At 50.8% G+C, this 27,475-nt stretch overlaps 2 protein-coding genes across 2 annotated transcripts; one reads left to right on the top strand and one right to left on the bottom strand.

Moving 5' to 3' along the window:
• Positions 1-27: 27 nt before the first annotated feature.
• On the top strand, positions 28-13,630 carry CCDC22 (coiled-coil domain containing 22). Its single transcript, XM_054566428.1, has 17 exons — positions 28-182; positions 1,262-1,439; positions 5,811-5,943; positions 6,725-6,831; positions 6,967-7,033; positions 7,134-7,312; positions 9,117-9,311; positions 9,876-9,938; positions 10,023-10,142; positions 10,732-10,851; positions 10,940-11,056; positions 11,160-11,261; positions 11,345-11,452; positions 11,723-11,818; positions 12,077-12,136; positions 12,218-12,292; positions 12,735-13,630. The coding sequence occupies exons 1-17, from the start codon at positions 133-135 to the stop codon at positions 12,846-12,848; spliced, it is 1,884 nt and encodes a 627-aa protein (XP_054422403.1). The 5' UTR covers positions 28-132; the 3' UTR covers positions 12,849-13,630.
• A 78-nt stretch (positions 13,631-13,708) lies between these two features.
• Positions 13,709-27,475, bottom strand: FOXP3 (forkhead box P3). Its single transcript, XM_054566430.1, has 12 exons — positions 27,466-27,475; positions 20,281-20,512; positions 19,649-19,753; positions 19,420-19,558; positions 18,955-19,042; positions 18,781-18,885; positions 17,683-17,770; positions 17,401-17,481; positions 16,460-16,610; positions 15,735-15,811; positions 14,269-14,370; positions 13,709-14,085 (listed from the first exon to the last, which is right to left on the bottom strand). The coding sequence occupies exons 2-12, from the start codon at positions 20,488-20,490 to the stop codon at positions 13,936-13,938; spliced, it is 1,296 nt and encodes a 431-aa protein (XP_054422405.1). The 5' UTR covers positions 20,491-20,512; positions 27,466-27,475; the 3' UTR covers positions 13,709-13,935.

The raw sequence follows: 27,475 nt of genomic DNA, 5'->3' as shown, positions 1-27,475 counted from the left end.
GGCTCTCCGGTGGCAGCCCGTGACACTTCTCGGACCGCGGGCGCGGAGCTGGTTTTCAACAGCTGCGCCTCTCTTGTTCGCTTGCTTGGACCCGGCCCTGGACCCAGCCCCAGACCTGGACATAGCTTCACCATGGAGGAGGCAGACCGAATCCTCATCCATTCCCTGCGCCAGGCCGGCACGTAAGGACACAGCCCCCGCCCACCCCGGAATGCCCATATCCGGGACTCCAAAACTCCGGACCCAGTCACCCGGGAACCTTAAAACTCTGGACCTTGACATTTAGGGATCCAACTTGAAGGATCCTAAACCCCCATTCCCCTTACACACGCGCGCGCGCGCGAGCGCGCGCGCACGCACGCCTACTGTCATCAGGGGCCTCCGAAACCCGACATTTGGTAAACCCCAAAGTCAAGGACCCAGACATCTGTTAAAACCTTGGAACTTCTAGACCCAGGACCCTGAAATCTGTGGATCTTGAGGTCACTACCCTGGGACCGTGATACCTGGAGATTCTTAGACACCTGTATCCTGAGAACAAGGGAACTTAAAACCCCAGGACCTTAGTACTCAGGGACTCCAAAAAACCGTGGGACTGGATATTTGGGAACCTTCAAACCCAGTTCCCCAATGCCTGGGGATTTTAAAACCCCAGGACCCTAAAATCTGGTGGACTCAATGCTGGGTGACCCAGGCACGTGGGATTCCTGCATTCGATGGCCCTAAAAACCTAGGATGTCAACATGTAGGGAGCCTGATTTCTGGATTGCTTGAAACTAGGTGGTCTTAATATCCAGAGATACTGAATTCAGGGACCCTGATATTTGGAACTTCTGAAAACCCCACCTCCAAACATATAGTCTGAAAACCCAAGCAGCTCAATATCTAGGGGCTCCTGACGTTCAGGGAAAATGATATCTGGGGACTCAGAATCCCAGAGATCATGCCACAGTAGGCCCTTTGCCCTTCCCATACCCCAGAAATTTGGAGCCTTTAGGCATAGGGAAATTTGAGACTTTTCTCAACTCAGATCCCTTCCATCCACTGTTCTCCTACGCCAAGTTCTTAGGACCTGAAGACATCCTCAGTTCTTAGTTTTCCTAATGGAAACCACATTTATGAACACCCAGGACCCGTCTGAACCATGGGCATTCTCCTCATCCCTGCCCCAGTACTAGGGTTTCCAGAAGGCACCACAGCCCGGCTTGATTCCCGTTTTCTGACCGCTCCCCACATTGAGCTTGTCCTCTTTTTTCTTCAGGGAAGTTCCTCCAGAAGTGCAGACCCTGCGAGCCTTCACCACCGAGCTGGTTGTGGAAGCTGTTGTCTGCTGCCTGCGTGTGATCAACCCTGCTGTAGGCTCTGGCCTCAGCCCCCTGCTGCCTCTCGCCATGTCTGCCCGTTTCCGCCTGGCGATGAGCCTGGCTCAGGCCTGCATGGTGAGTGCCCTCCTCCCAGTGCACACAGCCTCTTCCTTCCTCCTTCACAAAATCACCAAGCTCCTTTGAAACTCTTGCCTTTCCTTTCTGCCACCTCCGTTTGTGGCTTAGCATTAAGGCTTGCTGGCTCTCTGGTCAAACTGCCTGAGTAGTTCACATCCTCACTGCCCCACTTGCTAACTGTGACCCTAACCCTTCTGGGCTTTAGTTTCTTTCTCTGTGAAATTGAAGTGATAAAATTCAGGTTGTTATGAGCATTAAAAGAGTTGATCCAGTTTGCGCCTGGGCTACCCTTGGCTCCTGCATTTTCAGTTTAGCACCAAGAATTTTTCCCCCTACAGTATCCATTTCCCAGTTTCAGAAAAGGCCCTGCTTAGTTCATAGGGTCATTCTTGAATTAACCACTGTGTATTCTGATTGGCTCAGCAAGATCACTTGGGTCATCCATAGGGCACTATGACTGGCTGCTTGGGATCACATGGAGTAGGGGGAGGGATGGTTACCCAAAGGAAGGTATATGGTGGTTAACTGAAAACAGTGGCTCTTCACTAACACTGCACTCTGCCCTGTGGCAGCCACACCCATCCTGCCTCTCAAGAGAATAATTCCAAAACTGTCCCCACCTGGATGATGTGCTTCTGACGTACACACGTTTGCAGTATGGACCTGTGTTCAGTTACTAATCCAAGGACTCTCAGTAATGTCATTTCTCCTGGCTCACTAGCTTGGGACTTTGGGCCAGTCTCTTAATTTCTTTTGGCCTAAGTTTCCTCATGTGCAAAATGGATATAAGAATTATACCTACCACATAGAGTTGCTAGAAGGATTAAAAATGAGTTACTATATGAAAAGCTGGATTATAATAAGCTTTGTGTAAGTGGTGTTACTATTATTGGGTAGGTCTGGTTTGGCTGCTTGCATTTCAGCAACCTGTGGCTACATAATGAGTGTGACTAAGTCCAGCATGCCCAGTATATGGTGGTAGAGGGTCAGTAGAGTAACTACAGTGCACACTTCCACCTAGACCTAGGAGACAGGGCGGTGACATTTCCTGAATTTGGACCTTGCCTGCGCAGTGTCTGTCTCTTAGCAATAAGCCTCAGGGCTCTGTCCATCCCTTAGTTTTCAGGTTCACTTGGCTCTCAGGTGTTCTCAAGTTCTTCTGGCTGGGGGTCTTGGTGGCATTATGAGGCATATAGTCTGTCCCCTGGCCCGGGACTGTATTCCCAAGGATGGCACTTGATAAGGGGGAAGTTATGTCCTCTGTTTGACAGGGAGAGTGCATAGTGGGAGATGTTGAGGAAAATCTGGGGAGTCAGGTGTCCCCAGTTCTCTGTTCCTCTCTTCTCTCAGTGCTGACTCCCACTGGACTTGATGTTGACCTACTTTCGCTCACACTAAATTCAGTGTGGGGTTGAGAATATGGCTTTTTCAGTGACCAAGAGGCTCGTGGGATGGACTGGCCCCTGAGCCTCAGTGTGTCCACAGCGAGCAGAAAGGGTGTCTCTGAATCCAGCTGCGTGCTGCCCCTGGAGCCCACCTTGGCTCAGCAATGCCACATTCTGGTGCCCGCCTCTTCATATGCCCTATTCCTGCCACCACTTTCTGCGACTCAGCCACCTCCATATTTTGGTGACTGTCACTTCACACACCCCACTCCTGGAATGAGTTTCTGTATCAGTCACAACTCTTTGATGGCAGGTGTCAGGAAAAACTCAAAGTAAAGTAGCTTGAAAGCCAGTGGTTTTCACACTTTTTTGACTGTGACCCTCCAAAATAAATATATCTTACGTTTTGACCCAGTACACACATATGCATATGATAATGATGTTTTCTGAGTGTATACTCTGTGCTAGGCATTGGGTTAACATGATGTTAAACTCATTTTATTCTTATGACAACTTTCTGAGGTAGGTACTGTTGATATCCTTTTTTTTTTTTCAGATGAGGAAAGTGAAGCACAGAGAGGTTAAGTGATTTGCCTGAGGTCACACAGTTGGTAAGAGGCAAAACTTAGGTATGAATTAAGGAAAGTCTGATTTCAGAATCCATGCAGCTTCAGACCACCAGCAACTCTGGAAGAAAAAAGGCTTTATTTCTGGGCCAGTTTCTCAGTCCCTACCCAGAACCTTGATGGTCCCTTTTATCCCCTGAAGTGGCCACATAGGGAAAGAACTATCAGCTCTATTTTACAGCTAGAAAGCTGAGCTTCTAGGTGTTAAATAACCAGTCCAAGGCCTTATAGCCAGTAAGTAGCACAGGCTGGGTTTCAACCCCAATATTTTTTACTCCAAAGCCTGTAATCTCCTTTTAAAAAAAGTATTTATTGTTTTGAGTAGATTATTTTATTAATCAGGATCCAGTCTAGAGGTAGAAACCCCAGCAGTAGTTTAAACTGTTTACATTAAGGGATACCTTAATGTAAAAAAATTGTGAACTAGGTAAAAGGTAGTTAACTTCTGAAAGAGTAGAAGAGATCGCCCAGGTGTGACAGAAATAGTATGATACCTTGAGACGTCTTACTCATTTACCCCATTACCCCTTCCTGTCGGCTATAAGACAATTACTTTGATTAGTTTCTTGTGTATCTTTCCAGTTTTTAAAGAGGCAGATATAAGAAAATGTGAATATATATTCTATTTCTCCATTTCTTATACAAAAGAAAGCATATACCTAGTTTCTTAGCTTTTTTTGAACCTAAGAGTATATCCTGGAAATCATTTCATATCAAATAGTAGAGATCTTAATAATTTTTTTTCCTTTTTACAGCTATATAGTAGTCTATTGTATGTATGTACCATACTTTATTTAACCACTCTTCTGTGCTTGGACAGTTAGGGAGTTTCCAACATTTTACAAAGAATGCTGTAATGAATAATCTTGTGCATATATATTCTTAAATTGTTGGAGGCTTATATTCATGGTAAACTCTAAAAAGTACGATTGCTAGGTGGAAGGGTAAATGCATGTGTAGTTTCATTAGAGTTTGCCAAATCACCCTAACTGGGACTTTAATTTTGCATTCCCACCAACAGTGTATGAGAGAATGTCTGTTTCTCCACACCTTCTCCCACTGAGTGTTTTGTGAGATTTTTGGATTTTTCCCCCCATTCAGTAGGTAAGAAATGGTATCTCAGCATAGTTTTCCCTCCCCAGCTTTGTACCTTGAATATTTTTTCAAATTTAAAGAAAAATGAAAATAGAACAGTGAATATCTGTTTACCCTTTTCCTAGCTTCCTACATTGTAACATTTTGCTCCATTCTTTTCTCTCTATAAACATATACACACACATATGCACACCTACATTTACATATATACATATACACTCTTTTTCTGAATCCTCTGAAAGTGGCTAACAACATGACATTTCATACCTAAAACTGAATGTTCCTCTCCTAAGCAAAAAGACATTCTCCAGCATAGCCACAATACTGTGATCACGACTATGAAATTTAATAGTATCTAAGGTCTAGTGTGTGCTTAGATTTTCCCAAGTTGTAACAAAAGTATCTTTTACTGTTGTTTTTTTAAACTGCAAAGTCTCATCAAGGATTACATTTTATTTCATTGTTACATCTCTAATCTTACATTATCAACAATCCTCCTTTGCTTTTGTTTCTTTGTTTCTTTTCTGATGACAAATGTTTTTGAAGTGTTCTGGCGGCTTTTTTCCTGGACCGCCCCACCGTCTGAATTGCTCTGAGCGTTTTCTCATGAGTAGGTTCAGGTTTGGGGCAGGAACACTGCCTTAGTGATAATACCCCCCTCCCAGCGCGCACCCCAGGAGTAGTGTCAGGTTGTCCTGGATTGGTGATGCTTGTGTGAAGTCTCTCAGTATTCCTTCAATTCATGTCTCTCTTTTAAGCAAGGTGGGACATATTTCCATATGTTTAAGGGATGTTTTCATTTCTTTTTCCGTAAACTGTTCTTACATTTTGCCCTTTTTTGGGGTTGCATTGTTTTGCTTGTTTAATTTTAAGCACTCCTTATTTACTATGATATGAGTTCCAAATATTTTTTTTCCCAGCTTGTCATTACTCTTTGGACTTGGCTTATTATATATTTCCTTGAAAAATTTTACTTCTTTTCATGTATTCAGAAATACCTATTTTCTCTGTTATGGTCTTTGCATTTTGAGGCATAGTTAGAAAGTCTAGAGCTTAAATCTTATTTATTGCTCTCTGTAACATTGACTAGAATCACTTTGTGGCTCCACTTGCAGAGGTCTACAGGCCTTGGGGAGCCAAGGAGAAGTTCAGAGGGTGGTGGTTGGTAAGACGGTGGGAGCATTTAGGGTCTAGGCCCAGGGCTCCCAGGGAAGGAGGAGCCTGCCTGCCTGGTTGATAGGGGCCCCCTCCCCAACCCCCAGGACCTGGGCTATCCTTTGGAGCTTGGCTATCAGAACTTCCTCTACCCCAGTGAGCCTGACCTCCGGGACCTGCTTCTTTTCTTGGCTGAACGTCTACCTACTGATGCCTCTGAGGATGCAGACCAGCCTGCAGGTATGGGGTACCTGGGGCAAGGCGAGGGTAAAGGGAGAGGGTGGTGTTCCTGGGTGCTATAGGGGCTGACAGAGGTAGAGATAGTCAAGAGGTTGCCAGATAGGAGGTGGGGGTATGCGTCTTCAGAAGACCTAGGTGGGGGAATTGGGGCTGGGAGAGGAAATGCAGAGCAGGGGAAACGGGCCGGGACTTGGGCTGAACCAGGTGGTGAGTTGGTGCTGGGAGGGCCCTCTCTCTTTTACCTCCTGCCCTGCTCCCCCTCGCCTACTCCATTCTCACCCCACTGGCCTCCTCAATGCCCCTCACATAAGCCAGGTACGCTCCAGCCTCAGGGCCTTTATATTTGTTGGATTCTTCTCCCCTGAGGGAGCCTCTTGTTTTCTGGTCACATGTCACCTCAGGGAGGCCTGTCTCAGACTGCTTTATTTAAAATGACATCCTCCTCTCCACAGTCCTTACCCTCCTTTCCTATCACTACCTGTCAGTTTTCTGTATCACCCTTATGACATTAGTCATGATCTTCTCTACCAGCCTGCTGGCCCTGGGAGGGCAGGATCTTTACCATTTTGTTCACTGAGATAACCTGAGAGTCTAGAGTGGTGACTGGTACATAGTGGGCACTCAGTACGTATTTATTGAATGACCGAGTTTGAGTTTGATAGCTACATAGATATGTATCTCTGGGAGGGGGATCAGGGAGAGATGGCTGCTTTCCCATGGTCTGTATTTTTGGAGTTGTGGCATTGTCACCTGATTGACACTCCTTCTCCTCCCCCCATAGGTGACTCAGCTATCCTTCTCCGGGCTATTGGGAGCCAAATTAGGGACCAGCTGGCCCTGCCCTGGGTTCCACCCTTCCTTCGCACTCCTAAGCTGCAGCACCTCCAGGTGGGACCCCCAACTCATGTTGAGCTTTGCTTGTTTTTCCCTGGCTTTCCTTGCTCCCATCTGGGTGCTCAGGTTTTTGGCCCCCTCCCACCAGTGCCCTCCATCCTAGAGTCTCTGATTCTGTTTTCCCACTAGGGCTCAGCCCCCCAGAAGCCTTTCCATGCCAGTAGACTGGTCATGCCTGAGTTGAGTTCCAAAGGAGGTGAGTGTGGGACTGTGGGGAGGTGCTGGGGAGAAAGGTCCAGGTGTGTTTGACTGCGTGCTGAGGTGGGAAGGCTGGCCGACTCTGTTCCTGCTTCCAGAGCCTCGGGAGTTCCAGGCAAGTTCCCTGTTACTACCAGCTCCAACCCAGGCACCTCATCCTGCTGGGAGGGTGGCCTCGCTCCTCGAATGCCATGCCATCCAGCTCTGCCAGCACACAGGCCAGGACCACCCTGGGGACAAGGACTGGGTCCATCGGACATCCCGCCTTCCCACCCAGGTACCGCCCAGTGCTTGGCTCCCTGCTGCGGAGGTCCCTGCTCATCATTGCTCCCATCCTACCTCCCATTAGTCCTCTGTCCTCCTTTTCCCACTTCGTCTCTCTCTTTCATCATCCCCCCTCTGCATGCATGTACTCAGCTCCCCACCTGCAAGAACATTGGAGTCAGAAAGGCTGTGGAGCCCTGACTGGTGTGGCTCAGCGGATTGAGCACTGGCCTATGAACCAAAGGGTTGCTGGTTCGATTCCCAGTCAGGATACATGCCTGGGCTGTGGGTGTATGGGAGGCAACCAATCACACATTGATGTTTCTCTTCCTCTCTTTCTCACTCCTTTCCCCTCTCTATAAAAATAAAATAAAAGCAAGACTTTCTTTTTATAAAATAAAAAGAAAATAAATAAATAAATAAATAAATAAATAATAAAAATAAGAAAGCCTTTCTTTTTTAAAGAAAGGCTGTGGACCTTGTACAAGTCAGTACCGTCACTCACAATCTGAATTTTCTGTTTTAAGATACTGGTGGTGATAGTGCTCTGCATGTTTGACTGGAAAATGTGCACGAGGTTCCTAGCAGCCAGAACAGTCAGGGTCTCCTTCCATCCTCCCCATTTCTACTACCTTCTTCCCACCCCTGAGGCTCTCACTCTTTCTCTGTCTCTGCCATTGTCAGTAATGCTCATTTCTTCTGTCTCAAGATTTCTACATTATTTCTTCTGGTCACTTTCTCATTCTGTGGTTTTGCCGCCCCTCATTCTCACCCCTCTGTCTCCTCATTTCTGTGCCGTGTCTCTCCTACTCTGTCCACCTGTATCTGTCCCCTTTCCCCTCTGCCCACCTCTGCAACTGTCTTACTGTCTCGCCCCACTCCCCCGTTGCCATGTGTACCATTTTTCTCTCCTTTTTAAGCTTACAGAAAATTTCAAACACAAAAGTAGAGATAATGTTCTAATGAATCCTGTGTGCCTGTCACCTGCCTTCAACTATAAGCATTTTGCTAATCTTTCTTCATCTAGCTTTCCCCAACATTTTTCTGCATCATTTTAAAGCAAATCCCAGACATGCCATTTCAACTCTAAATACTTAAGCATATGTCTCTTAACTCATAAGACCATTCACTTTTTTAAAAATATTTTATTTATTTTTAGAGGGAGGGGAAAAACATCAATGTGTGGTTGCCTCTTGAGCGTCCCCTACTGGGGACCTGGCCTGCAACCCAGGCGTGTGCCCTGACTGGGAATCAAACTGATGACCCTTTGGTTCCTAGGCCGGTGGTCAATCCACTGAGCTGCACCAGCCAGGGCAGAACGTTCACTTTTTAATATAACCCCTGGGCCGTTTCCCACTTAACAAAATTAACAATGATCTCTTAGTGCCGTTCATAATCAAATTTCCTCAGTTGTCTCAGAACTGCTCCTGTTCTTGTCCCTGTCTCTCACTTCCACTCTCTGCCTTCACCTCCTTCTTTGCTCAGCACCTCTGACTCTGTCTCTGCTCTCTCCCCATATCCTCTCTGTGTCATTCTCTGCTTTGGGGGCTGCAGGCTTACTTCTCCACCTCCTCACATTTTCCTCTAGTATGAGGAGTGAGTAGATAAAGCATGGCTATGAGGAAGAGGGGACCTCATACGGGGGGAGCTTCCAGACTGATGGGCCAGGAGAGCAGGTCCAGTGTCCCCTTGGTAGGAGAGGCGGGAGGGTGTGATTTGTCAGTAGCACCTTGTCACGTGGCTCCCTGGAGGAGGCAGGGCCTAGGGTGATCGGGACACCTCTACACTGTCCTGTTTACCCTACCCTCTGTTTTCAGGAGGATACGCGGGCTCAGAGACAGCGGCTGCAGAAGCACCTGGCTGAGCATTTGCGTCAGACCTGGAGCCAGCTGGGCCCCCCTCCGCAGGCCCGAGACCTGGGAGAGCTGCTGCAGGCCTGGGGTGCTGGGACCAGGACTGGTGTTCCTAAGGGCTCTCGCTTCACACATTCAGAGAAGTTCACCTTCTCTCTGGTGGGTGGGCCTGAGTGGACACTGGGCATGTTGATGGGGCCAAGACTGGCTTGGGGGTTGCCTTATGTACAGACACTACATTTTATTCACACAGGTGCCTGTGTTCCCACCAGGTGTTGCCTCTCTCTGCTAGGGGCTAGTACCCCGAGGGGTCCACTGGCTTCTCAATGGAGAAAGGGTAGAGGGGTGGGAACGATGTAAGGGTAGAGGGGCATTCATTGTGCAAACTCCAGGCTTCCCCAGGAAGTTTCCTCTGGGTATATCTTTTCTCTTTGGATGGTCACCCAGAGGGACACTCATCCTTCTCATAGGAAGCTGGAGCATCAGAGATGGGGCAGGTGAGCAGTAGCTGTCAGGTTCAGGGAGGTTTCTTTATGAGCAAACATTCTAGCCTGAGGTCACATAGAATGCCTTCATTCTCATATAGTCACAGCCTGGTAGTCATTAGCAGCTCAGTGGGCACGGGTATGGTGATAGAAGGGTACTTTTGGGGGGTGTTAAGGCTGGGCTGTAAGGGGCAAGGCCTTCCTTGGCAGCCAGGATGCTCCCTTCTCACTCCCCTAGGAGCCTGAGGCCCAGGCAACCCAGGTATCTGATGTGCCAGCCACCTCCCAGTGGCCTGAACAGGTGAGTGGAGCAGTGAGGGTTGTCCTGGGCCCTTGTCTGTCTACTGGGCCTGACACCCCCACCCTGCTGGCCTATTTTTCTCAGGACACATGGGCAGCTCAAGAGCAGGAGCTGGAGGCCCTTCAGGAGCAGCTAGAAGGAGTGAACCGCAGCATTGAAGAGGTCGAAGCCAACATGAAGACGCTGGGAATTGGCCTTGTGCAGGTGGGAGCGGTGGAGGGGCTGCCATCTGGGGTCAGATCACAAGTCTGGCCTAGAGGGCTTTGGGGGGCTTGAGGGGGATGAGAGGTACTCCGCAGAGGTCTGCAGATGTCTGAAGGATTCGTGAGGGCCTTTGGGGATATGTGGGGTTCTTGAGGGTACAAGAGAATCAGTGAGGGTAAGAGAGGGAGGTATGGTTGCTGGGCTTGGTGGATCTGTAAAGGTTAAAGGTACTGTGGGCATTAGCCAGGCCTTGTGGGTGTCTGTGAGATTCAGGAGGTTTGTGGGCATTTCTAGGCATCTGTGGGGCATGATGGGTCTGTACAGGCAGGAGCTCGTGGAGCTCATCATGGCTTCTGGGGGTAGGTGTGGAGGTAGAGGCATCATAGGGGCCTCTGGGTACCCATTGATGCTTATAGGCCTCTGTCGATATCAAGAGGGGGTCAAGGAGTCCATAGGGATTAGAGGGGTGTGTCATCACCCATGGGGACTCGGGCTAGGCCAGGGCTTTCCAGGCTCAGTGTGGGCTGGGAGCCCGGGGCGTGTATTTGAGCTCCCCTGTTGACTGATATTGGGAATCCTGGGGTACCAGGTGGAGGCCAAGTGTCGGCAGAGTGAGCTCAGCACGGCGGAGAGGGAGCAGGCCCTGCGCCTAAAGAGCCAGGCGGTGGAGCTGCTGCCAGATGGGGCTGCCAACCTCGCCAAACTGCAGGTGAGGCTGGTACTGGGGCTGGACCCGGAGGGTCAGAGGTGCAAGGGCCCAGCCTGTATGACATGTACCCTCCTACCACCATTCCCAGCTCGTGGTAGAGAGTAGTGCCCAGAGGGTCATCCATTTGGCGGGCCAGTGGGAAAAGCACCGGGTCCCACTCCTTGCTGAATACCGCCATCTACGGAAGCTCCAGGATTGCAGAGAGGTAGGTGGTGGGGTCCTGGACTGTGAGTGGGGCAGGTTTGGTATCTTCCTAGGGGCTATCCCCATGCTTTTCTCACTGCCCTCTACCCATGGGGTCCTGGCAGCTGGAATCTTCTCGACGGCTGGCAGAGATTCAGGAGCTGCACCAGAGTGTTCGGGCAGCTGCTGAGGAGGCCCGCAGGAAAGAGGAGGTCTATAAGCAGCTGGTAAGACTCATGCCAAGGCCCTGGGTCGCTCAGAGTGGGTCGCGTGTGGGTCCTGGGGGAGTGTCTGCTGTGTCTCTGCTTAGGTGTCTGAGCTGGAGACCCTGCCCAAAGATGTGTCCCGGCCGGCCTATACCCAGCGTATCCTGGAGATTGTAGGCAACATCCGCAAGCAGAAGGAAGAGATCACTAAGGTATGCCGCCGTGGTCTTGGAGGGTGGGTCATATGGGCAGACATGTCCAAATGCAGGTATGTGTAGCATGGCTACACGGGGCCTCAGACCCTCTGATAGGCAGAGCCATCTGGCCACACCATGACCCAGAACAGTCCCACACAGTCCACTCCAGCCACCCCTGACACAGTGACATAGGCCCTGTCTGGATACGAGTGGATGCACATGAATGCCCTTAGTTGGTCAGCTGTCCCAACCCAGACACTGGCTCATGGCTCTGATCTCTGCCAGATCTTGTCTGACACAAAGGAGCTTCAGAAGGAAATCAACTCCCTGACTGGGAAGCTGGACCGGACATTTGCGGTGACTGATGAACTTGTGTTCAAGGTGTGAGGCAGACGGGGCCAGATGGAGGGGTGGTGTGGGGCTGGGCTGCTGCCTGCCCATCTGCTCATGGGCTGATTTGGGTCTGGGCCCTGCGTGAGACTTGTAGGTACACTGATGCTTGGGCCTGGCTTTGCTCTATGGAGGATGAAGTCATGGGGGTGGAAGAGGGCGGCCTTGTGGGTTCCTGGAGGTGGTGTGTAGGGGGGATGGGGTGGGGGCAGCCCACTGATGCATTTGAGGTCCTTTCTCTCTGGTCAGGATGCCAAGAAGGATGACGCTGTCCGGAAGGCCTACAAGTATCTAGCTGCCTTGCATGAGGTGAGCGGGGAAGCATGCCCCAGAGACTGCCTGGGGAGGGGCCAGTTTGGAGTTCAAGCCTTCTCTTCCTACTGTCCCCAGAATTGCAGCCAGCTCATCCAAACCATTGAGGACACAGGCACTATCATGCGGGAGGTTCGAGACCTTGAGGAGCAGGTGAGGCCTGGGGGTGGGAGGGGAAACCAAGGCAGGCCAGGGGACAGCTCCCTGGTTTGTGCCAAGACAGGCTATCGAACCAGACACAGCTTATGGCTGGAGTCTCTGCCTTGCCCCTTAGCCATACACTTGACCTGGAACAGGCAAGTGGCCTACTCTGAGCTCCAGATTCTGTGCTGAGGGCTCTCATGCCTGCCTTCCAGGGCCGTTGGCAGAGGCTTCAGCTTGAGTATGCGGTGGTAATCCTGCCACGTAGCAAACAACGCTTTAGGTGCAGGCATCACATGTGCAAAGGCCTGGCACTAGGACAGAGCAGGCTACTGTTGGGGGTCGGGCAAGAGGAGCCCAGGAAGGGCCCTAAGTGGCTATACCGGAGGGGGTGGGGAGCAGGAGCTGGGAAAGAGGTCCTGCTTGCTGAAGGAATGTAATTCATGTTGCTTAGATCGAGATGGAGATGGGCAAGAAGACCCTCAGCAACCTGGAGAAGATCCAAGAGGACTACCGGGCCCTTCGCCAGGAGAACGCTGGCCTCCTGGGGCGGGTCCGTGAGACCTGAGGGGCTCCTGGCAGAGGTCTCCCCCACCTCATGCTTCAGCAGGGATTTGGGGTATTGGAGGCAATAGCCAAGCACTTGTCCTGTGTTTGCTGCCAAGTCCCTCCTACCGTGGTGACTCCTGCCCTACTGACCCCAACCCTTATCTGGGGTGAACATCCAGAGAGTGGGAGCTTGGCTGCAGTTTATTGGGGATGATACTGAGGGTTGGGGCCTTGGATCCCAAATAAATGAGGGGCTCTGTCTGTAGTCTAAGCTGAGGCATGGATGGGGGCACAGGGCTCAGGGTGGGGCACAGGGTGGGTGGTGGGTAAGACACAGGGTACATTTTGGTGAGTCAATGTATGTGGCTGTGTGTGTCTGCATGGGACTCAGGAGACCCACTGGGGCACTGTGTGGGTGTGCCTGTGTGCGTATGGTGTGCAGGTGAGTTCTAATGGGCTGTGTGACCATGCGTACGTATCGGGAGCTGCGTGAGATGCTGTGTGAGCAGTATGTGTCTGTGTGGCTTTCTAGGACCTGAGACCCTAAAGGCACTAAGCTGCTTCTGTGTGGGTGTCGAGACACACTCCATGTAACTGCACTGAAGGGCCTGAAGGCTGGCTGTGGCTGTGTGCTTTGGAGCATGTGGGTTGACAAGACTACTCGGGTGTGACTGTTTGTAAAACTGCAGAGTCGAGGTTGTCTGAGTATACTAACAGGCTCTTTGTATTTGGGAGTTTGTATGGAGTCCAAGGGACAGTATTGTGGCCATCTGTGTTCTTTTCAGCCCGAGGTTGTCTGTGAGTGACTGAGGGAGGCTGTGTGTGTGGTTGATTGTGAAGGGTCAGTTTGCCTGGAGAGCCTGTCACGGGGCTGGGGTGTGGTTGGGGGTGGGGTTGCAGGGCTGGGGCCCCTCTGAGCAGCCTTGGTGCAGAGCATAAGATCCAGGGGGGTAGTCAGCTGGGTAGTAGGGTCCCAGGCAGGCAAGACAGCACACATACTTCTTGGTTCCCGCAGGCATGTCCAGGGCCTGTTAACCCTGTCCCCGGCCACTTTTGCCCCACATTTTGGCCCCTGTTCTTCCTTCCTTCTTTCTTTGGTTTTGAGGTCAGGGACCAGGTATGGGGTTGGAACACCTGCTGGGCCTCTGGCTCCTCTTTTTGCGGAACTCAAATTCATCCACGGTCCACACAGCCCCCTTTTCACTCTCCACTCGCACAAAACACTTGTGCAGGCTCAGGTTGTGGCGGATGGCATTCTGTGGAAGAAGGACAAGCCAGTCGGGCGGGGGGTGGGGGTAGCGGGTGGGCAGTCATCCTCGGAGGTCAGCAGTCGCCACCGAAAACCAACCTTTGGCCCCTTCCCATCACATTTGTAAGACCAGCCCCAGGCCTTCCCAGCTTGAGGCTATCCCAGCCCTGCTACCTCCAGAGGCACTCACCTTCCAGGTGGCAGGGTGGTTTCTGAAGAAGGCAAACATACGTGTAAACCAGTGATAGATCTCATTGAGTGTCCGCTGCTTCTCAGGAGCCTCCAGTATAGCCTGGAAGTTAGGGGGTGTGGGGTAAGGGCAGATGCTCCCCCAAAGTTGGGCTGAGAGGGACAGTGGCCCACCCTGGGCCGTCTGACATGGGGTGGAATTGTGGGGGCAGGGGAAAGGAGGAGAATGATGGTGTGGAGGTGATGGATTAGAGACAGGATTAGAAGTGAGGTAAAGATGGGCTGGGCTGGGGTTAAGTAAAGGATCAGGGCTGAGGTTGGAGCAGGATGTGGCTCAAGGTTAGGGCGGGAGTTAGGTTAAAGGTCTGGGATGGAGCTGGAGTAGGGGTTCTCCGTAGGGGTGAGGTTTCAAGGTTTAGGAAGGTAAAAGGCCAGGAATGGGGTCAAGTTAAGGATTTTGAAGGGGTAAAGGGCTAGGCAGAGCTAAAAGTCAGGGAATGGGTTGGTTAGATTCAGGCTGGGGATGGAATAGGACTATTAGAGGGGTGCGTGACAGGATGACATGTGGCATTAGGTCAGGGGTCAGAGATAATCCTATTTAGTTATTTTATGGGTCAGGGATGTGGTTAGGTTCAGGGTCAAGAATGAAGTTAAAAAAAATAAAAGAATAAAAAAAATAAAAAAAAGTGAATGGCGTTAGTTGTGGTGAAGTTGAGCTTAGTTGTGTATAGCTGTTAAGGGGCAGGGCTGGGGTTAGTTGTGGAGTGAGGCTAAGGGTCAGGGAATTTGATCTGTTTGGATTTAGGAATGGGGTTAAGTTAAGGGGCAGTGATTACAACTTCAGTGAGGTTAGGGATCAGGATGGGGCCAGGTGGAGGACTGTGTGGCATCGCATAGGAGTTAGGTTAAGGTTCAGATGTGGCATTAGGCATGGGCCTAGGACGAAGGTCCAGATGGGCTCTGGTGAAGGTTCTGGGAAGGCATTGGGGAGATTCAGATCAAGGGTTTGGGATGGGGTGAGGTTAAGGGTCAGGTAGGTGTTATAAGGAAGAGGTTAGGGATGGGGTCCAGCTGGGGGGGGTGTTGACATATTGGGGCTGGGGAAGGAGTTAGGGTAATACCTGGAAAGGGTTCAGGGCAAGGGGCAGAGATCAGGTTCGTTTTCGGGTGATTTTGTAGGTCTGGAAGGTGGATAGGTATGGGGTTGAGGTGGACATGAGGAAAGGAATAGGTTTAGGGTCTGAATTTGGCTTGCCCCTGGTGTGGATGGTGGTTTAGGGTTGGGTTCAGGAGCAGGTCTGTGCTGAAACCAGCATTGGGCTCCACATCTGAGGCATGGCTTTCTTCATGCAGGAGCCGTCCCTGCATGGCGTCCCTGGGGGTACTCGGAGGGAGGCCAGGACTTTGAGAAGCAGGTCCCCGTCCCCCCTTTCTCTCCTTTCTCCTTGGCTTGAGCTGTCTGCTTACCCAGCGGATGAGGGTGGCATAGGTGAATGGGGGCCGCATGTTGTGGAACTTGAAGTAGTCCATGTTGTGGAAAAACTCTGTCCAAGGGGGGGAGAAGAGTCAGGCCCCATCTGAACCTCCCCACTCCCTCTCCTACCCTCCACTCTTTCCATGATCTCAGTTACTGTTTGCCGAGCACCTGACATAACTTGTATCACTTACTCTTTGTACCACTCCCACCACAATGGGGCTTATTCTCCATGAGGTTTAAAAGAAGGAAAGTGACTTGCACACCAAAAGGATGTAACTGGTTAAGTGGTAGAACCAGGCTAATGCTCTGGAGTCCTGATCCCTGTTAAACCCACAACCGAGGCCTTTTGTGCAGTAAGGGATTGGTGAACTTGGGCAAATTGCCCTACTTTCCCTTGGCTGCGGGGAGAGGGAGAGTCCCTGGAAATGACATAGGTAGTTCCTCCCCGTCTCCCTTCAGATGACCAAATGGAATAGCTGAAGCCCCTAGTGTGTGAGCCCCAATCCTCAGAGAAGACAGGCTAGACATCTGAGACCATAATGCGAGCCTGCGGGCCATGGAAACCCTGAGAGGAAGCTTTTGCAAGCAGATGTGTTTTCCCAAAGGCCAGGAAGTGGTGGTGGGGAGGAGCAGTGTGGCGACCCCCACTCCAGTTTCATGCCAGTCTTGGGATTAGAGGCTCAGGGACACCATGCAGGACACAGACCATCCTTACCTGGGAACGTGCTATGTCCATGGCTGCCCCAGAGGTGCCTCCGCACAGCAAACAGGCCATTGGGGCCCTCCTGGGGGCTGGGCCAGGATGGAATGGTGGTGCCCGGGGTGCCAGTAGCTACCACACAGCAGGAGCCCTTGTCAGATGACACCTGGGGAGGGTAGGGAGAGAGAGGCTGCTGCCCCAGAGGCTGAAACTTTCCACTTTAGTTTTAAATAATTAAGTGTTTTTAAAAGCAAGGGCGCCCTCTTCTGAACTCCCGTCTGATGTGTATTCCCACAAAGCAGTGTGAGGCATATTTTTCAGTGTGGTGTGGACACTAGTGTGTGTAGCTCACCAATGCCGGGGCCACAGGCTGGGGTTGAATCGAGATCCTCTGCTACCCAACCTTGGGAAAGTCACTTAAGTCTGCCTGGCCCCGATTTAACCTCATCTGCGGGTTAGGGATGATGGCAAGGCTGCAGTACCACGGCATCATGAGGATCGAGTAAGTTCACACTGGCCAGGTGATGAGAAGCAATACTTGTCACCCGGGTACCCCTCGTGGGCATGAGACCTGTACAGCCACACAGGGCTCTGCACTTTGTTGAATGCTCTGTGGTTGCCATATTTAAATTCGAGCCCTGCATTTTCGTTTTGCCCTGGGCCTGGTGAGTTATATAGACAGTCCTGCCAGTGACACACGGTCTGGGTTCAGTAAGTGTCTAGCCGTTTGCATTTGTTTTGAAAACAAGATTATGATGTTTCAAGAGGTTAGGGTCAGAGGGTTTGTAAGTGGCAGGGGGATAGATTCTCAAGTCCGGGCATGTTTGGAGCTGGGAACAGGGGTCCAGAGATCCCAGGGCCTGGGTGTAAGGGTAGGTCCTCTGCACCCCGCAGGGACTCTCCCCTGCCCCCTTTCCCCAGCAGTCTGTGCCGGCATCAGGCCGGGGAGAGCTTACCATTGATGGAGCCTTGGTCAGGGCCATCTTCCCAGCCAGGTGGGCCTGCATAGCACCCAGCTTCTCCTTTTCCACTACCAGCTGTGAGGATGGGAACAAAGTGAGGCCTCGAGCTGTCCTTTTTCCACCGTGTCTTTGCCTAGCCTATGGTCTTCCCTGGGAGTGCCCTCCCCCTTTCCTTTCATCGTGCTATCCCCATCCTGGGTGAGCTTGGCTCGTGGTACAGGGTAGACATAAGGTTTGTCCCCCACCCCCCCATCATTATCCCCTGTTCCATGTCACCTGCTGCTCCAGAGACTGCACCACTTCCTTCTGCAGGAGACACTGTGCCCTGCCCTTCTCATCCAGGAGATGGTCTGCCTGGCAGTGCCTAGGAAGAGGGAAGATTCCATGCAGGTGGACCTGGCCTTTTGGCTCAGTGTTCTGAGTGGGGAGGGCTCAGACCTTCCGGGAGGCGTCTCGGCCTCCTACTCCCCCTAATTCAGTCTCCCTTCCACACTCCTCATTCCTTCAACACATGCTACTTGGCATCTCCTTTGTGCCAGACCTTAGCTTGCCACTTGAGCCTGGCCAGGGTGTTGGAGATGATGTTGGAAGGGTGGCAAGCTAGGAGCAGCCAAGGAGGTGAGAGCAGGAAAGGCATTCTAGGTAGAGGGAATGTCTGGTGGTGAAGAGGACAGGTTGCCCTTGATAGTTGGGTAGGGTTGGAGAAGGTGTGCGTATGTATGTTGCATCTGTGTGTAATGAGGGTAAAGAGAGGCAGCAACAGCCATTTTGAGGAGCTGGGACTTGGGAGATCAATAAAATCGGGCTGGTGTATTGGCATGAGGGGTCTCAGGGCAGAGCAGTTAGGAGTGCAAATTCTGGAGGCTGGCTGTCTGTGTTTAAATCCCAGCTCTGCTACTTAGGAAGTGAGTGATCTTGATCAAGACACTTAACCTCTTTGGCCTCAGCTTCTTTGTCTGTAAAATGGAGGTAAATACTAGTACATACTCTTATGCTCCATGCAGAGATGAGAAAACCAGTTCCCAGAGAAGCTAAGGGACCCTCCCTCTTTCTTACCCCCAGATCCAAACTGCCAGAAAGTTCTCCTGACTCCACCTTCCAAACATGCTCAGAATCCGCCCACTTCTCACCCTGCTACTGTCCTGGTCTGCGCCGCCATCATCACTAGCCTGTTGCAGTTGCCTCCTTACTAATCCCCCACTTCTGTCCTTGCCCAAGGTCTTACAGCTTAGTGAGTGACAGAGCCTGGATTGGAATTCTCACTCTCAGCTTTTGCCTCTTCTATCTTATTACCTATCAGGATGAGGCCTGAGCTGAGACCTCCTCCCACAAACTGGGGACTCCCCTGGACTGGAATGGGCCTGGGCCACTCACTTGAGGAAGTCCTCTGGCTCCTCGAAGACCTTCTCACATCCGGGCCACTTGCACACGCCATTTGCCAGCAGTGAGTAGGAGCCCTGGGGCACGGTTGAAAGGGTACTGGGGGGACAGAGGGTGTCAGGGAGAGGAATGGCTAGGTAAGGGTCCCTCCCAGCCCTGCCCACTGACCTGTCTTTCCTGGGTGCTCCAGGGCTTGGGAAGGTGCAGAGAAGTGCTGGTTCCCTGGACACCCACTCCAGGCTGGCCACATTGATCCCTGTGGGTGGGGACAGGGTGCTTGTGTAGATTACGGGCTGGGTCCTGGAGCTTGGCCCACAAGGCCTCTCCTTTTGAACTGCCCGCCCTCCTAAGCCTCTGATGTCCGTAACATCCAAGGTTTCTGGTAGAGCAGCTCAAAGGCTGCCATTCGCAAGAGCTGACATTTTCACTAACTCTGCAGAGATCTGTGGTTCCGTGATTTTGACGTTGTGTGTCTTTCAGGTTCTGAGCCTGACATTTTTTGGAGGTTGGAGTTTCCAAGATGATAAAACCTGACACCTGACACCTGAGGGCCGCGGTTCAGCAGCCTACGCTGCTCGCATACAAGGACTTGGGGGCTCTAGGATTATGTGGAGCTGTGGGATGTGGTATTACCAGGTGGCAGGCCAGGTCGGGCCTTGAGAGAGAAGATCCCAGTGGCAGCTGTGGGTGGTGGGAGGCTGATCATAGCTGGGCTGTCCAGGGGGTGCACCTGCAGCACAGGGGTCCGGGTATGGGCATCCCCTGTTGAGAGCTAGGGGCACATATGGGCTGTTGTTTAGCCTGGCCCCCTCCCCAATTCCCCCACCAACTCCCTCACCCACTGCCCAGTCAGGGTCGATACCTGGTGCATGAAGTGTGGCCTGTCCTGGAGGAGCGCCTGCAAGTGGGGTGAAGGACCCAGCCGTGCTCCAGGGGGTGCCACCATGACGAGGGGCACTGGGGGCAGCTGAGGGGAGAAGGCAGGCAGGAGAGACGCTATCTTCATCCTCACTGTTCTACATGTCAAATTCATATGCTCCTCACCACAGCCCCACATGGTAGGTACTACGACCGTCTCTCCTTTATACTTATGTAGAAACTCAGGCTCAGGGAGACTGAGTGACTTTCTCAAGATCAACAAACTAATATTTGGCAGAGCTGGCCTCAACTCCGTAATCCTACCTCCTTGGACCCCAACCCTCTCCTCTGTCCCCTGGGGATGGGGACACAGGGCCATGACTCTGGGACCCTGATAGGGTCTCCTCTCCTGAGACAGGGATTGGGAGTTTAGGGAGAGCCTCAAATATCTGAGACCTGCTAAGTGGGGACTTTCTTGGCCCTGTGACATCTGCATAAGTCACAGACTTGCCTGAGACCCAGAAAACCACTTCCTGTGCCCCAGCCGGGCCCCCCGCCCAGTGCCAAAGAAAAGGTCGGCACCTGTAAGCCCAGGTACTCCACCCTGCTTGCTCCATCATGGGCCCTGGGCCTCACCTGCAGCTGTGATGGTGGCATGGGGTTCAAGCAGGAGGAGGAGGCATGTGCCCCACCTCGGAGGTCCCGGCCCTGGAAGCTTGCCCCCAGGCCCTTGACCCCCAGCAGGTCTGAGGCCTTGGGTGTAGCCCTCCAGCTGGTTGAGGCTCCTGGGGATGGGCTGAGCACCATGGAAGGGGCCAAGGGCTTGCCTGGCTTGGGGTTGGGCATTGAGTCCGTGTCCGAGGTCAGGCTGTGGACATAGGAGGAAAGAGTTATACATGTGCTGAGCGGTGTGCAAAATACTCAACCACCCAAACCATGAAGACACCCCTCTGGCCAGAGCAGGCATTAGTTGGGACATGTCCAAAAAAGCCTCACAACTGGACCTCAGCTCTGGTCATGTGTGCGTGCACATGCATGTGCGCGCATGCAAACACACATCATTGTCAGGAACATAGGTGTGCATGTGCCTGCACACATGCCCCATGTGCACACTTGTACATGTACAGCACATGGCTTGCATGCACATGCTGGCACAACCCTGGTGGGGATGTGTCCTCTACCACAGGTTGGGAGTTTGGGGTGGTTTGCGGGGCCTCAACCAGGGTAGGTCTCAGCTCCTTCCCCCACCACTGGAGGCTTGTCTTCAGGCCTTAGCCCTCTGGTCTTCCCTGTACCAGGCATAGGCCACACAACCTTTGCTAATCCCACTGGGGCTGGTTTGGGATTTTCTCCTGGGAGCAAAAATAATTTTTACCCCAGTGACTTGGGCATATTTGGGTGTGGCAGGGGGGCATGGACTCAGAAGGTTCCTGTGGCTGCTGTGAGAGGGACAGACTAGGAAGGTGAGGACAGAAGCGGGGGATTAGTAAGGAGGCAACTGCAACAGGTGAGTGATGATGGTGGCGCAGACCAGGACAGTAGCATGGTGAGAAGTGGGTGGATTCTGAGCATGTTTGGAAGGTGGAGTCAGGAGAATTTTCTGGTAGTTTGGATCTGGGGGTAAGAGAGAGGGAGGGTCAAGGTGACTTCTGGGTTCTAGCCTGAGCAGCTGGAGGGACAGAGCTGATGTGGCCTGGGATGGGGAGACGAGGGGAGCTAGGTACATGGGTGATGATCAGGTATGAATGGACAGGAAGAGTCTGGCATTAGACATATGAGTGGAAATGCTGAATGGGCACGTGGGTACAGGAGTCTGGAGCTCAGGCACAGGCAGAGTCTGGTCACTTCTGGGATCTGCCCTGCATGGAGCTGGCATGGAGGGTGCCAGGGAGGAGGAGAGATTATCTCTCTTGACCTGGGGCCTGTGGAAGCTCCTTGACTCAGCCCGCACTGGAATTTATCCCCAGCCAACCTCCAAGCCTTTACTCATGCAGTTTGGCTTGCCTGGAATGCCTGCTCTTCTTATTTCCCTATCCAAGGTCAATCCAGAAAGCCCTCCATAATGGCTCCAGAACCCCACACTCTGCAATGGGTAGGGCCTTGGTTTTTCAGAATCCTGGAATCCCAGCCTGAGAGGAAGTCAGAGCTGGAAGTGAATGTCTAATCCAACCTCCATTTTCTTGAAGGGGACAACCAGATGCAGCATTTCACAATCTCATTGTGATTTGAGAGCTCTACTTCTCTCTCCAGAAAGGGCACGTGTGTGCGCACGTTACACAGGTCCCCTGCTGTGGGGCTGTGTGTGTGTCTCCCTGCCCCACCCCACAGCACACAGTTGGGCACACAGCTGCTGAGAACAGTCCAAGGGAGTACAAGAAGGGTTCTGGGGGAGAAGTTGCTCCTTCCTTTCTTTGCTATCAGCCCATGTGGGTTGTCAGAGCTGTGGTGCTGAGGGAGGTGGGGGTGAAAACTCAGATATTCAACTCTTAGTTTCCCCTGGGGGTTAGAACAATACTGTGTGGGAAATAGGAGCCTGGGGCTGTGAAGGCTCAAAACAAGGGCCAGAGAGAATATCAGTGACCATGAGGAGGTGAGTGAAGGAATGAGTGAATGAATGAAAGTGGAGATCAGGGTGATGCTTAGAAGTCAAGGAATGCCAAAAATTGTCCGCAAATCATGAGAAGTTAGGAGGGAGGCATGAACACTTTCTTCCTCATAGCCCTAGAAGGAGGCAACCCTGTCATCACCTTGGTCTAGGACTTCAGGCTTTCAGAACTGAGACAATAAATTTCTGTTGTTTAAGTCAACCAGTTTGTGGTACTTTGTTACAGAAGCCGAGCAAACTAGTACCAATTATGGCGAGTGAGCGGATGTTTTCCACTACTTTGGTTTGGTCCACACAGCTGGCCTATGGCAACTTCTGAAGCTGCCTGGACACTTGGCCAGAGCTTATAAGAAATCTCCTATTCAAACACATCTGGAATGGCCTGACTCAGGGAAGCAGAGATACATTCTCAGAAAGGGGACATGGATATGGTCTGTCTGGTGGTGGGGTACTGGAGGGCCGGGCTGGGCAGCCAGCTTCCTGCACTGTCTGTTGGGGCGTCCCTTTCTGACTATTTCTCAGAAGACGCATGGAGGATGTTTCTGGGACATAGATTGTGTTTTCATATCGGGGTCTGCATCTGGGCCCTGTTGTCAGAGCCTCTGACTTCCCCACATTTTTCCGCCATTGACGTCATGGCGGCCGGATGCGCCGGGCTTCATCGGCACCAAGGAGGAAGACAAAGGGGCCAGACACCCCACCCCACGGGTTTCGTTCCGAGAATTGGCTGGCCCATCCTGCAGCTGGCTTGGCCCAGGTGTGGTGATGTGGGTGCAGGCGGATGTGGTGAGTGACGTCCATCTGGCCACCATGACAAGCCCTGGGACCTGCAGACCTGGCCCTTCTCAGTCAAGAATAGGCCCAAGATTTGATGCTTGGGGAGTGCCATGCAGATCCCACAGATTCTGGGACCCTCGGGGTCTTCAAATAGTACTATGCCAGAACCTTAGAATCACAGAATATCATTTCTTAGATTCAAAGGATCCCAGAATCTCAAACCCACAGACTCTCTGGGACCCATAGGTCCAACCTCTCAGTATGTGAAGGCCAATGTCCCTGGTATTCAGACTCACTGGAACTCTCTGAAGGACAGAAAGCTCACTACTTCATGAGGCCTCCCACCTACCAGGCCTGGAATTGCAGTAAACCTTCCTCCAGCCTCCCTCCTAAGTTCTGTGGAGGCAGAATTACCCCCTTTACTTCTCCCAGCCTGCGGCCAGGCTCTGCCACTAACCAGGTACAACTCTCCTCAGGCTCATATGTAAATTGGGCAATAACAGTACCCATCTTCCAAAGTTAATGCACATGAAACACTTAGCAAAATGTCAGTGATCAGTGAATGGGCACTGAAGGGCCTCTGTCTGTCTCCCTGTCCATTCTGGGACAATGTTCCCAGACTCATAGCTACTCTGCCAGAGATGGGGATGGAAGGCAGGGGAGTTTGAGGCTGGCACACCTTTGGTGAGGGCCTCATGGTGGGGAGTAGAGAAAGCCCTGGCCTTTGCCATAGAGATCCCACCACCAGGCTCTCTGGAAGGGCCCTGGGGTGGAGGTTCCCAGGAACCAGTGCCAACTATGGGGACATGGCTGAACTCTGTCCATAGCCAGACCCATTGACTGACATCCTCCCAGTAACACTACCCTTTTCCCACAAGGCCTCTTGACCCACGGGGTCCCAGAACCCCATGCAGCCTAACTCTTGGGAGGCTGAGCCCCACACTGTGACTGTGGATCCTTCTGCCTCAGTGAGGGTTCCACCTGTGAGAAGGCAGAATGGGGAATAGCAGCTACTGGGGAGCAGCGCAGGTCCCCTTCCCCACTCATGGATGCTGAGAGGTAACTGAGGCCTATAGTGGAGGGGGGAGGGAGAGCGTGAGCGCACGTGCCAGGGTCCCGCTGAGAGTCCTAAGATCTAAGCTTGGGTCTCAGCTCTGCCACTGCATCTCTGTGAGGACCTGGGAGAGGCCCTCCCACCCATCCCTGGGCCTAAATTTCCTCCTCTTGTATTCTGGGAAAGGGAGAAATGTGGAGTAGGTGAGGGCCAGGGCCCTTCCACTCTGTCAGGGTGAGTTGTTAGTTGTCTATACAGCTTCAAGTTGACAACTGCCCCTCTATCCAGGGGACTGAGAGACAGGGATACATAGAGATGGAAACAAAGAGACAGATATAGGGGAAGGGAGAGACACAGAGAAAAAGAGATACAGATAGAGATGAGAGAGACCTGAGGTGGGACAGAGATAAACAAAGAGTAGATACAAAGAGAATGAGAGAATGAGAAAAGGAGAGACAGAGGGTGTGTGTGGGACCCATAGGATGGAGATATATATATATATATATAGAGAGAGAGAGAGAGAGAGAGAGAGAGAGAGAGAGAGAGAGAGAGAGAGAGAGAGAGAGAGAGAGAGAGAGAGAGAGAGAGATGTGCCCTAAATAAGAACAGTTGCTGGCCTCTGCCTGGAGGAACCGATGCTGCCTGAAACGATGAGGAATGACAAAGGGCAAGGTGCAGGCTACACCCAGGGCTAGGTATGGTATGGTATGGTATTGCAAAGCAACAATCAGCAAAGCAAAGCAGTGTAGTTCTGGTACAGAGCAGACACCAAGGGAACAGAACAATAGAAAGCTCAAACACAGACCCATAGCTAGAGGGAATGGAGTTTGTGATGGATGTGGCATTTCAGACTGGGGGACAGTGTAGGACAGATTGGTTAACGCATGCTTCTGGGATAATTAAGGGAAAAATAAAATTATTGAATGAATAATCAGTCCATTTCCCCACTAACTCCTCCCTGCCCAGTTTGAAATGTCAGCATCATCATACATCTGAAAATAAATTCTGGATCCATTGAAAAGGTAAGTAATAATATCTAACATGGACCTTGGGTTTATTGTTTTCCATGCCCTATGCTAAGTACTTAACATGGTTAATAGATTTAATCCTCACAACCATCTCTGAGGTAGGTACTATTATAACCATCGCAGTATGTATGAGGAAATGGAGGTACAGAGAATTTAAAAGCCTGGTTAAAATTCATACAGATGTGTTGGAGTAAGGCTTGGTTTGTCCCAGACAGTCTTAACCTCTACAGTAAATGGAAAAAATGAAGCCATAAAAGAGACTAGAAGCCAACACATGTGAACATTTATCTCATTTTCAAGTGGGGAAGGACTTTCTAAGCACAAAACCAGAGACAGTAACCACAGAAGAAAAGACTAACTTATTTGACTATATGAAAACATCACAAGTATCACAAAACGCTGTGAACAAATAGAAAAAGCAAATATTGGCTATATAGGTATGGCTGATAGGTTAATATCCTTTCTAAATAAATATCCTTTCTAAATGTGATAAATCAATAAGAAAAAAAGATGAACACCCTATTAGGACTAAGGACACCAGACACCCAAAAAGCACAAATGGTCAATAAATAGCATAAGTAATCAAAGAATGTAAATTTCAGCAATGTGGTAGTATTTTTTCTTACCTGTAACGTTGAGAAAGGGTTAAAAAATGATAATACCCACCCAAGGTTAGCTTGAGTAGAGGAAGCATAAAACAGAACAACCTTTTAGAAGAACTATTTGCAGAGAGGGTCAGAAACCTTTGCCCCAGCAACTCCATTTTCAGGAATCCAAGGAACTAATCAGGGATGATTATGGGAAAAACTAGAAACAACCCAAATATCCAAAGATGGGCATTTGGTGTAACCAATTATGGTTCATGCCAAAGTGAGGTCAGTTTTGACAGCCATGAAAGATCATTTGTTGAAACAACTTTTTAATGACCTAAAAAATGCCCCTATTTATTGAATAAAGCAGGAACAAAGCCAGTAGAGAGCATGATTCTAATTTCATTAAAAAAAACCACTAATGACTAACAGTGAGCACTTGTTAAGCCTGCAGAGACAAGCTTACTCCAGCCTTGAACAGCCTGTTCTGTTCCTGGACACGGACTCTGGACAAACACACACACACACACACACACACACACACACACACACACATGATCCTGGGACGAGGACCACACAGTTAAACCATGGTTGACAATGGCCTGAAGTGTTCCCCAGGAAGGTCTCCTATCATACAGTGCAAGGACAAGTTCAGATAAGTACTGAGCCTGACCCGATACTCACAATCCATCTTTGATTGGAGCAAACAGAATTGATGCTCATTCTTAGAAAATTTAAGTGTCCTCATCAACATAACACACTATTATTGCACGCCAACTGTGTATAAAGTTCTGTGCTGTATGCTGGGTGGGAAGGCAGACAGGGGAAAGCAAGACAAGAGAGCAGGAGAGATGGTGGGAGAAAGACTGAGGAAAAGAGACCGAAGGAGTGTGGTCAAGATGGAGGAAACAGACAGGGAAAATGGTCAGAGCAGATAAAGACAGAAGGACGGAGACTCTGAGTGCTAGGCATACAAACAGAGAAAGAGAGGGGCAGAAAAACACAGAATGAGTGAGACAGGGCTAATAGAGGGAGAGGGATGGGAGATATCAAGATAGAAGAGATGAAGAGAGGTGAGAGATGTAGTTGAAATTTCCAGGCATATGTGGATAGTGTTTCAAATTGTGTAAAGCTCTGAAATTCATAAAGATTGGCAGTTGACATATTTTAAAAATTCGCCCTGACTGGTGTGGCTCAGTGGATTGAGCGCCAGTCTGCGGACCAAAAGGTTTGTCAGTTCGATTCCCAGTCAGGGCACGGGCCTGGGTTGGGGACCATGTGCCCGGTTAGGGGCACGTGAGAGGCAGCTGATCAATGTTTCTCTCACATATCAATGTTTCTTTCCCTCTCTTTCTCCCTCCTTTCCCCTCTCTCTAAAAATAAATAAAATCTTTAAAGAAATCCTACCTATCAACATATCAATTTACTTATCTTTGCCTCCACCCAAACATTGCTTAAGTACTTTACCTATCAGTTTTCTGGCATTTATTATTACTATTATTATTGTAAAAAAAAAAATCTTACCTCACCAGGATCACAGTAGCTGCATGCGTTAGTACTATACTGGAGAACCCCTGACCCTCCAATGCCTACCTCATTGTCATCTCTTCCATTGGACCCGCATCTGGTGGGGGAGAGCGGGGACACTCACCTTGGTGAAGTGGACTGACAGAAAAGGATCAGCCTGGCTTGTGGGAAACTGTCACATATCAAAAACAACTTTGCTTTTATACCGAGAAGAAAACCCACGGTGTGGAAGCCACAGACCTCTCTCTTC

This window comes from Pteronotus mesoamericanus, unplaced genomic scaffold (assembly GCF_021234165.1).
Source record: "Pteronotus mesoamericanus isolate MK-2021 breed Mesoamerican mustached bat unplaced genomic scaffold, CSHL_Meso_final contig_173, whole genome shotgun sequence".
Lineage (NCBI taxonomy): Eukaryota > Metazoa > Chordata > Mammalia > Chiroptera > Mormoopidae > Pteronotus > Pteronotus mesoamericanus.
This window is presented reverse-complemented; position numbering and strand designations above follow the sequence as displayed.